This window comes from Brassica oleracea, chromosome C3, assembly GCF_000695525.1.
Source record: "Brassica oleracea var. oleracea cultivar TO1000 chromosome C3, BOL, whole genome shotgun sequence".
Lineage (NCBI taxonomy): Eukaryota > Viridiplantae > Streptophyta > Magnoliopsida > Brassicales > Brassicaceae > Brassica > Brassica oleracea.
The window spans coordinates 57,232,320-57,243,721 of NC_027750.1; the positions used below are offsets into that span (position 1 = coordinate 57,232,320).

At 39.9% G+C, this 11,402-nt stretch overlaps 2 protein-coding genes across 3 annotated transcripts; both read left to right on the plus strand.

The window, feature by feature from the left end:
* Positions 1-1,190: 1,190 nt before the first annotated feature.
* LOC106334952 (auxilin-related protein 2-like) lies at positions 1,191-5,012 on the plus strand. 2 transcript variants are annotated; one of them, XM_013773360.1, is made up of 8 exons: positions 1,191-1,792; positions 1,982-3,374; positions 3,459-3,603; positions 3,697-3,791; positions 3,877-3,942; positions 4,145-4,234; positions 4,329-4,505; positions 4,625-5,012. In XM_013773360.1, the coding sequence occupies exons 1-8, from the start codon at positions 1,329-1,331 to the stop codon at positions 4,661-4,663; spliced, it is 2,469 nt and encodes an 822-aa protein (XP_013628814.1). In that variant the 5' UTR covers positions 1,191-1,328; the 3' UTR covers positions 4,664-5,012. The 2 variants fall into 2 exon arrangements, with proteins under 2 accessions (XP_013628814.1, XP_013628813.1); XM_013773359.1 differs by having other exon boundaries at positions 1,192-1,792; positions 3,691-3,791.
* A 2,566-nt stretch (positions 5,013-7,578) lies between these two features.
* LOC106328101 (tubulin beta-9 chain-like) lies at positions 7,579-9,872 on the plus strand. The gene is made up of 3 exons (XM_013766466.1): positions 7,579-8,027; positions 8,660-8,929; positions 9,001-9,872. The coding sequence occupies exons 1-3, from the start codon at positions 7,634-7,636 to the stop codon at positions 9,675-9,677; spliced, it is 1,341 nt and encodes a 446-aa protein (XP_013621920.1). The 5' UTR covers positions 7,579-7,633; the 3' UTR covers positions 9,678-9,872.
* The last annotated feature ends 1,530 nt before the right edge of the window (positions 9,873-11,402 follow it).

Here is an 11,402-nt window from a genome sequence, read left to right on the forward strand (position 1 = left end):
CTGTGACCCCTCAAGATTTCAAAAGTCAAAGCGGCGGTAGAGGAAGAGGCGGTGAGTCGTTATGGGTAGGAGGTGATGGTGGAGCTTGAACTGCTGGGACGATGAGCAAGCTCGCTGTTAGAGGACGACAGTTGGATCTTGAACGCGGTCACGGCAGCGGCTGACTACGGCAACAGGGAGACGACTGGCTTGGATTCAACATCATTTTCATCCCTCTCGACGAGTCTTTACAATCATAGTGCTTCATCTCTTGTTTTCTTCTTGGTTTCGCTCAGGTTGCGGTTTTGCCTGGATTTTTTAATAGACTGTACTAGTTTGAGTTGTGCTAGGTTTGAGCTCTTCTTGGAACTTTATTTTATGTTATTTATTTTTCTTATTTATTTTTCAATTCATGCAGTTTCTTTTGTAACAAAAAAAAAAAAGATTTTAGTATGAAAGCCTTTGAAAAAACTCATTTGAACCCTTCTGAATACATATACTTTGGGTCTGATGTAAATGTAGCAGTTACGGATGCGGTTGCTGAAGTTTACAGATGCATATAGTAGTTATTCTACGTATTATTAAGTGATTTGTATGACTGATAAAATGGTAAGAAATTTGTATGTTTGCGGGATATTTATTGACTACCAAATACAACATCGGTTAAATAATAAATCAACAATTTTGACACTTTATATAATTTGATAATATTAAATCATATTATTATGAATAAATATAAAAACTATATTTATCAAATCATAGTATTAAATTTTAAAAATTAATTTTGAATATATATATATATATATATATATATATGTGTTTAATGTCTAAAATTATAGCAAAATATTTTTTTTTAATTTTTTGTAAAATAAATTACAATATAATATATATTAGTATTTATATATTATTTTACCGTCTTACAACTATAAACTGTAGGTGAAACCAGCTTTTAATTTTTAGAACTTTAGATCGGCATAAAATAGTATACAACTTTTTTATGATTGTTCTAAAACGCTAAAGAAGAACAGGTAAACGCAGCGTTTGGAGATGGTAGTGGCAAAACCAATCAAACCCTTAAACTCTGGTTCAGCATTCAGGGGGACTACTTTGAAATTCACAGGATTCGTTGGACCAAACTGTGAGAATGTAAAAAAGTAGGACCCAAGTAGGAAAAAGAAGAAAATAATGGAGACTAGAGAACGTGTATGAGTCGGAGCAGAAGAAGGGAAGGAGAGAGAGTTATTTTCGATTTCTAATATTGGAGAGAGACCCATCATACTCAGATCTGACGACGATAATCTGTTGGATCTGCGATTTGGGGGTGTGAAAAATCCAATTCCAAGTAATCGATGGACGATTTCTCAGGCCTTTTAGGTTTGAAGCCGCAGGGAAAATCAGCTCCGATGGCGCCGTCTTCGTCGTCCCCAGCAAGGAACAAGTCCGATTCATCGCCTCTCTTCGACGATCTGAGCGGTGGCGACGATCTCCTCTTCAGCGATTCGCGATCTCAGACTAAGCCCTCTGATTTTGACTACGATGCGATGTTCAAGGATCCCAAACCTGTGTACGACAAGCCTGTGTACGACGAGGAGGACGTCTTCGAATCGCTTAAAACCCCGTCGGGCTCTCAATCGGCTAGGTTTGATGACCTTTTCTCCTCGCATTCGGTGCACAGGAAGAACAACTCCTCTCCTTTCGATGACCTGATTGGGAATCTGAGCAAGCCGGAGAGTGAACGAGATGAGATAGGTAGCTCGGCTTTTGATGACTTGATTCCTGGGTTTGGTCGCGCTAGCTCCCCTCCAGCTAAACGGTAGCGTTTCGTTCCTCTTCTTTTATGTGCTTGTCTAGAGCTATTTGCTACCAGTGAATTGTCGCTTTAACCTACTTGGAGCGAACTTGCAGATATCGTAGAAAATTTTCCTAAAGGTTGAACCTTTTGAATTTTTGATAGTAAATGTAGTCATTCATATTGTTTTTTTTTTTGTTTTTTTTTGCTCAGGCCAACTTCAGAAACGAGTCATTCTCAGAAGCCTCCGTATAGGACATCTTCCAATCTTGCAGAAGATCCATTTGTGGTCTTGGAGTCTGCATCTACCCCTAGAGATCCTTTGGATGATATTGGTCTTTTCAACAGCAGAAAGACTGATCATTCTTTTGCTGATATTGACCCTCTCGATAGTCTTGGAAAATCAGGGCCAGATATGAGTAGTAGAGACAAAAGTCACCTGAGACCAGGCAACGGCAGTGGCTCTCAGTCACCGGTGGAGAGTTCCCACACTGGGAGTTACCATGGTAAGAAAGTTTCTTTCGATGAAGTTTTGGAGCCGCAGAGTACTTCTGTTCCTCATGCTACTGCTCCACTGTATGAAAACAAATCACTCAATTCAGATGGAAGTTTTGACTTATCTGATGATGTCTGGCTTACTGTGTCTGAGATCCCTCTATTTACGCAGCCTACGAGTGCTCCCCCACCTTCCAGACCTCCACCGCCCAGACCTACACGTCCCATGAAAAAGAAGGCTAACGAGCCTCACTCACATGTTCGTACCTCAGCTAGAGCTTCTGTAAATAGCCCTACAGCATCTCAAATGGATGACCTTGACGATTTTTCTATGGGCAAAAATCACACTGCTGCTAATGGTGAAGATTCAGATGTTTACTCTACTGCTGTTGCATCAGCTGCTGCCATGAAGGATGCCATGGATAAAGCAGAAGCGAAGTTCAGGCAGGCCAAGGAAAGGAGAGAGAAAGACAATTTGAAGGCAAGTAGAAGTATGGAAGGCGATCCAGTGGACAATTATGATTCTCGGGAAAGGGAACTTAGAGAAAAGCAAGTGAGATTGGATCGTGAAAGGGCAGAGAGGGAGGCAGAGATGGAAAAAGCCCAGGAAAGGGAGAGAGAGGAGAGAGAGCGGAAAAGAGTTGAGAAAGAAAGGGAAAGGCTGTTGGCTAGACAGGCCGTAGAGAGGGCTACAAGGGAAGCACGTGAAAGAGCAGCCTCTGAGGCACATGCGAAAGCTCAACGAGCTGCTGTTGGAAAGGCTAATACAGATGCCCGAGAACGCGCCGAAAGAGCAGCGGTTCAAAGAGCTCATGCTGAAGCACGTGAAAGGGCAGCTGCAGGGGCAAGGGAGAAGGCTGAGAGAGCCGCAGCAGAAGCTAGAGAAAGGGAACTTTCTGTAGCACGGGAGAAGGAAGCAAAGGTTAAGGCAGAACGAGCTGCTGTTGAAAGGGCAGCTGCCGAGGCACGTGCAAGGGCAACTGCTGAGGCACGTGCAAGGGTAGCTGCGCAAGCTAAAGCTAAACAGCAAGAGAATAACAATGATCTTGACTCCTTCTTTGACTCGGTTTCCAGACCAAGTAGCGCTCCACGACAGAGAACCAACCCTCTGGTTAGATTGGATATCTACTTCTTTCTGCTTTATTTTCTTTACAAGGAGACTCGTCTTCTTCTTATAACTTTTGTTGTGTTTCAGGATCCTTTCCAAGATACATGGAACAAGGGAGGGTCTTTCGAATCTAGCAGACCATCTTCGCGAGTGCCCTCTGGAGCAGCTGAGAACTTGAGGAAGACCTCGTCAGCAACAAACATTGTTGATGATCTAAGTTCAATATTTGGAGGTATTGGAATTTCTAAGGTTCCTCTGAAGTTTTTTTTTAAACGTCTTCTACATTGGTGATGTACTTAATCCTCCGTTGTTTGTAAAGCTTCAGCAACCCAGTCTGGTGGGTTTCAAGATGTTGAAGGAGAAACTGAAGAGCGACGACGTGCCCGGCTGGAACGCCACCAGAGGACACAGGAGCGAGCTGTATGGATCAGTCTTGAATCGTTTCCATTAATGGGTTTTGTAGCTAGTAGTTTTTTTTGTGACATAAAATTCGTTTCTCAATCAGGCGCAAGCACTTGCTGAGAAAAATGATCGTGATCTTCGAGCACAAAGAGAACAAGCTGAGAAAAATGTAAGTTCCGTTGTGATTCTGTTTGTTTTCTTTACATGTGGTTTCTTCTTAACTTTCCTTCTTCTCAAATACCGCTGGCTTGTTGAGATAGCGTTAGAAAAATAGTGCCATCCTTAAGGATCTGAGACACTTGCATCATGGGGTTTCAGAGGAGCTATCTTGTTTTGATTGTTTAATTATCATTCTTATTCATGGATTTTAGAGAATCGGTGAGACCTTGGATGTTGAGATAAAACGTTGGGGTGCGGGAAAGGAGGGAAACTTGCGTGCCTTGCTTTCGACTTTACAATATGTATGTCACATATTGTTCAGTTTCTGTGTTTGATCTCATTTGTACCTTTGATGTTATGAATCTTACCGTCACTCTCGTGATGCAAATGTTGCAGGTTCTTTGGCCAGAGTGTGGTTGGCAGCCTGTTTCATTGACCGATTTAATTACCGCTGCTTCTGTCAAGAAATTTTACAGGAAGGCCACTCTCTGCATACACCCTGACAAAGTTCAGCAAAAAGGCGCTAATCTCCAGCAGAAATACATTGCCGAGAAGGTGTTTGACATGCTCAAGGTAAGTGATTCACCGTTTTATACACCACATCAGTCACTGCCACGAGCAAAAACATACTTTATTATTCAATTAGATCATTGTGTCTTCATCTCTCTTTTTTTTCTCATGACAATAAACAGGAAGCATGGAACAAGTTCAACTCAGAAGAACTCTTTTGAAAACCTGGGATAATGTTTTGTGATATTGTTGTTTCATGTGCCGCAAGAAAGCATGTTCATTACATCCCAAAAGTGTTGCCCATGTTGATGCCAGACACCTGTCGATAGCTTATGTATTACCCATCACTATAGACATCGCAGCAATTGGGCAGTCCTATTTTTTTTGTTGTTAAATTTTTTTCCATTTTCCTTATCCTTATTGATTCGCTTCCTTTTTATGAGTGTGTGCCAAATGGACTGATGTTGATTCCTTGTATCAAAACACAATACCTGCGAAAGTTGTATTGTTGTTCCAAGTAATTATGGTATGGAGCCGAACTTATAGCAGTTTGGCTTGTTTGTGTTTGTATTTTTGTCATCACCAGTTTCACAATCGGTGGTGCGTACTTGGTGGCGGCGACAGGTTTCTCTAATACATCGGTTAAGGTTTTTTCAGGCTTGGCAGGTAGGACGATTTTGTGGGTCGATTTGTTTTCTGGGTCACTCCTTTCCCGGACCCATTATCGGTATTTTTGAACCTGTTTAAATTTTTTTAGTTTTTATCCTTTATGTTTTCTTATATTTGTGCATTGATTGTCACAAAAAAACCAATTTTTTTAATTCATGGAAGTATGTGAAATTTACATTATTTTATTAAAACCATCTCCGTTGGCTTACTGACTTATTCTATTTTTTATTCTGACTTATTCTATTTTTTATTCTAAAATAGAGTAATAAAATTTGAGTATGTTTCAATAGTATTCTATTTTAGAGTATAAAATAGAGTGATGAAAAAAGAAAAAAAAATGTCCTAATATTTAGTCTCTTGCGACGTGGAGTCCTATGAATCCTATGTAATAATTAGTTTTTTACGCATTAACATGGTTATTTAATCGGTTGTATCTATTTCAATATTCTTACATTTGATTGTGGAATCCTTCTATGCTCCTTTTTGTTTTTTTGTAATCACCTTATACAGATTCATACTGACTCTGTGAATCACGTCGGACGATCTGCATCTATGTGAACGACGAAAAACGGTTGCTTCCTTACACTGCATGCTAAGCTATCCACCTTAGTATTTTGCGTTTTTGGTATATATATGATCTTTGATTAGAGGAAACTTTCTTTCAGGATTTTTAAATCTTTCAAATAACTTGCAAAAGCTGGCAATTCTTCTGGTTCCGAAACCATCTTCACCAATTGAGAACAATCTGTTGCAAACGTGACCTGAAACTGCCGTAAGTTCATCATACATGTCATTGCCCAGAGTAACGCTTCTATCTCTGCATGGAGAGGAGAGAGATTAGCACTAACATTTCTCGTCCCCATCAGCCCATCAAATCCTTCTAGAGTACTAAACCAACCTTGTCCGGAGAAAATATCATTCTCTTTCCAAGAACCATCTGTGAAACACCATCTTCCTGGAATTGACGGTAGTGTCATAACCTCCACGTTTTGTGCTGTCCTCTGTTCGTTCAATATATGTGCCTCAGTCCAGAGTGTTGATTATGTTTCTGCCAACTTAAGAGTTTCCCTATGATCAATATCCAGGTTGCTAAAGACTTTATTATTCCTTTCTTTCCAAATGTACCATAGTATCCATGCAAACTGATTATCATCTTTCTAAGGAAAAACTCTTAAAAAGAGATGATCCATGTTTGTGAAGATAGAAATATTGGAAAAATATCTGGATTTGATGGTATCTTCGAGAGAGTCTAAACCTGAATTGCTGAAGAACATTCGAAAAACACATGGTTTATCGATTTTTCATAGGCTCCATATCTTGCACAATATATATCCCCTTGTTTCTGCTCCTTTTGTTTTCACGTTTAAGCCTGTTTTATTTCTTTTCAGCTCTTTTTTTTTTTGATGTTTTCTGAAACTATGTACTCTCTGACCCATTGTGGTCTATTTCAAATGAAACTCAGCATTGAAAAAAAGAAGGACTAGTGGCTTTTTGGAACATTTTATCGATTAATCAATCGATAATAACATTTTTTCTCTTTAAAAATAGAGTGAACTGGTTTAAACCAAAAAAAGAATGATGAAATTAGCAAACTACCTATGATGGAACAAGTTTTGTGTCTATCAACGAAGACACCATGTCTATCAACGAAGACACCATGGTGTAGGATTTAGTGTATTGATTTAATTAGGAAAAAAATTGTGTATACAAGATACAATTTCACATAAAAATAAGTAACTATCAGTTTGTAAAGAACTAAAGACAATTTTTTTTGATGAAACTGTATATAGTTACTAGTTCTAAGTTTTAACGATAATCTTATCTTTATTTTGATTTTAAAAACCGTTCTGACAACTCTTTGGTGATATAAAAAAAAAACTCTTTGATGATATTAGCAATACCATGTAATTATTTTTTAACTGAAATATATGCATATGTATCAACTATTCTAAACCTTCTATTTTCCAAGCTGGTGTTGTATTCATACTCGAAAAATCTACATTTATTTCGAGTTTCTATTATCAGCTAATGTTGATTATTACGGTGGATTTGCTAAATAAATACATACCTAAAAATGGTGTAAAAAGATTAATTATCCCGAAACAACAAAGGAAAATCCACTAATGACGCAAAAATCGAATCTTTCGGTCTTCGATTTCAACATCCGAGGAAAAAGGATTTAATCACAAATAACTAGAAAAAACTGTCTTACCTTTTATATCCCTTTCATGAGTCCTTTTAGTTTTATGTTAATAACAAAATATCCATGGAAGGCCATTTGTTTGTTTGATCCGCTGTCATACAGCAGAAAAAGTAACCAAATCTAAAATATCAGGGTTTTATTAAGAAAACAAAAAACGTAAAGGACCGTATTTGAAATTTACTGGAGAAACCCAAAACAAAAAAAAAAGAACGTAAACTATAAATAGCCGATAACTACCTATTTTTGTTTTTATATCCCTCAATCAAACAAACACCTAATCAAGAGAAGGGAGTCGGCGATCCCTATCTCGAGCTGGAAAATGAGAGAGATCCTTCATATCCAAGGAGGCCAATGCGGAAACCAGATCGGTGCCAAGTTCTGGGAAGTCATCTGCGGCGAGCACGCCATCGACCCCACCGGTCAGTACTGCGGCGACTCAGATCTACAGCTGGAGAGGATCAATGTCTATTACAACGAAGCTAGCGGAGGAAAGTACGTGCCACGCGCCGTGCTCATGGATCTTGAGCCTGGGACGATGGACTCTCTCAGATCCGGGCCGTTCGGGCAGATTTTCAGGCCCGATAACTTCGTGTTCGGGCAGTCTGGTGCGGGGAACAACTGGGCGAAAGGTCATTATACGGAGGGAGCTGAGTTGATTGACTCGGTGCTTGATGTTGTCAGGAAGGAGGCTGAGAACTGTGATTGTCTTCAAGGTTTGAATACGTCGTCGTTTTCCTAGGTTTTAGGTTTGCCTTCTCTCGTATTCACTTGAATCTTGATCTGCTGTTAGATACGACGTCGTTTTCCCTCTAGTTTCATTTTTCTCTGTGACTTTCGTCAATGCGTAGAGGTTCGGTGAAGTTATTTTGGTTTCCCGGTTTGGTTTAGGTTGGTTCGTGGTTCTGCGAATATTGGCTCCAATTTGGGTTTGGTTCAGATTAAATATCAGGTAACTTGGATAAAATTATCTGATAATCCTATTCAATTCAGATAAAAAATAATAATTTGGTTTTCCCGATAATTTAGTTTACAAATAGTATTTCAGGTATATATATATATATATATATATATGGCTATTTCAAACTAAACATATAGTTAATATTTTGTAGATATTTAGGTATCCATTCATTTTTCGGATTAGGTATAGTTTCGGTTTTTTAATTAAAAATAGGAACATTCAGTTTTCGGTTTAGTTTTTCGATTAAAATGTCCATGCCCTGAATCTGACATTTGTTACCACACGTAAAGCCTGGATTCATCACCCCACCTTATGATGCTTTGTTCTTGATTTAGATTCATGACTACGCCATTCGCTGATGATGCATGATGTATTCTCTTGGAACAGGTTTTCAAGTATGTCATTCATTGGGAGGAGGAACCGGCTCCGGCATGGGAACTCTTCTTATCTCCAAGATAAGAGAGGAGTATCCTGACCGTATGATGATGACCTTCTCGGTCTTCCCTTCTCCTAAGGTCTCAGACACAGTCGTTGAGCCATACAACGCTACACTCTCCGTTCACCAGCTTGTCGAGAATGCTGACGAGTGTATGGTTTTGGATAACGAAGCTCTCTACGATATCTGTTTCCGTACCTTGAAGCTCTCTAATCCTACATGTAAGCCCATTTCATTAATTCTCATTTGTTGATTACTTTGAAAGCACTACTGACATTGTTCTTGCTTGTAGTTGGTGACCTTAACCATCTCATCTCTGCTACCATGAGCGGTGTCACGTGCTGTCTCCGTTTCCCTGGTCAACTAAACTCCGACCTTAGAAAACTCGCTGTCAACCTCATCCCTTTCCCAAGGCTCCACTTCTTCATGGTTGGTTTCGCACCGTTGACATCAAGAGGGTCGCAGCAATACAGCGCCTTGACCGTCCCTGAGCTAACCCAACAGATGTGGGACGCCAAAAACATGATGTGCGCAGCTGACCCTCGCCACGGCCGTTACTTGACAGCTTCCGCTCTGTTCCGTGGAAAGATGAGCACTAAAGAGGTTGATGAACAGATGATGAACGTCCAGAACAAGAACTCATCGTACTTCGTTGAGTGGATTCCGAACAACGTGAAATCAAGCGTCTGCGATATCGCTCCCACGGGTTTGAAAATGGCGTCGACTTTCATAGGAAACTCGACTTCGATCCAGGAGATGTTCAGGCGTGTGAGTGAACAGTTCACTGCTATGTTCAGGAGAAAGGCTTTCTTGCATTGGTACACGGGAGAAGGGATGGACGAGATGGAGTTCACGGAAGCTGAGAGTAACATGAACGATCTTGTTGCGGAGTACCAGCAATATCAGGATGCTACGGTCGGTGAAGAAGAGTATGAGGAGGACGAAGAAGAGTATGAGGAAGAAGCTTAACATGATTGATTATTGCTATACTACTTTTGTAAGGCTTCCTTCACACATGATGTAAGTGGCACTCTACTTTTTTTTATGTTTGTTCCTTGAATTGAATCTTCTCTCTTTTTTCTGCCTTTATGTGTTTTGTTATTGAACCAAGATTTGTTCTGGAGTGTAATCCCATATATTGCCTATGCTTCTTTGTTTTGTGTGTTTTAAGTGTCAAGCCTATACAATTTCTCTGACCAAAAACTGGTACAAACTGTTAGATTCTAAACCTCTGCCTCCATAATCTCTTTTTTTTTCTTCTTCCACATACAATCATGAATCATGCAGGTTTCTTAAACAATAGCTTTCGACCTGCAGCTCTTGTCTCTTCTTCATGCATCTCTTGTCTCTTCTTCATACATCTCTGGTCTCTGATACCATATGCTTCCTCGGTTGTGTAAATAAACCTGCAGAGCTTTGTCTAATGCTGGAGAAGAAGGGTGAGAGTAGTTCATGTATACGTTTCCAGGAGCTTTGTTATCCTTCGTTATTCCATTTGCAAAATGAACATCCCGGGTAGAACTTATCTGAAAAAGTATCCTCTAGATTTTTCGATTCTCGCTAACATCTCAACGGCTCTCTGTCATAAGACTTTGAGAATGGTACATCGCCACTGTCGATCTCAGCAGAAGAATCTCTCACATCAATAATCAGAGTCTGAGCTTCTGAAATTCGACCCATGCGCATCAAATTTGTTCCTGTCTGGTTCCAGACGCAAAGCTCTCTTGTTCATTCCATATAATAAGGAGAAACTCGCAAGATCAAACAGTAATCAAACTCCGTATTTGGTAACAAGAATCAAACCTGTAGTGCTGCTCTGCAATGCCATAGTTATGTATGTGTAAATGGGACCCATCCAAGTCAGTGCAAGAGACAAAACAGTCGACATACTCTATAACTTTGGTCTCTTGCTCGATCGTCATTGTGACATGTCTTTCTTGAACCCTTTTTGCTCTCACAATTCTACCACCAAACCCCACTCCTTGTTCGAGTGTTTTCAGCTAGTGCTCAAGTAACTCAGCTTCTTCTTGAATCTTCCCTGAATTCTGCAAGACAACGCAAATCCACTTCACATCCATAAACACTTGCATAAGAAAAAAACAAGGGTTGAGGTTTTGCTTTACTTTAGTTCAAGGAGTAAGTTATCAATGGAGTCTTGTGCCTCGTAATTAAGGACAGAGATACCCAAAGGACATGATGGCTTCGACTCCTTCATCAGACCAGTTTAGCTGTTTCATAACAACGAACATGTCATTTTCAATGCACTATCAACTCGATCTCCAGCGTTGATTGCAGCTTGATTCGAATCCTTACATACCAAGTGTTCTCTAAAAGATTTATAGAAAGAGTTAGAGTGCTTTAGAGAATAAGAGAATGGGATTGGATTGTGAAGAGATTAGTGAAGAATCATGATGAACACTCAAGAACAAGAGAGAGAGAATGACTCAAACTGTGTAAACTTTTATTAATGACATGAGTTGATATATATACAAGGAGAGAGAGCTAGGGTTTGTGAGAATCAGATAGGCTTAAGCATGTGTAGTCAAGGGGAAGAGGAGCGCCCATTTCAAACTGTCCAATGGGAGGCTTTACACGCTTTTGGCATCAAGGCATCTTGGACAAGATCCTTTCCTCTTTACAGCTGTGCCAGCCTGTCTTGGACTTCCTTTTCTTCCTGTTCAACGGTCTGATCCA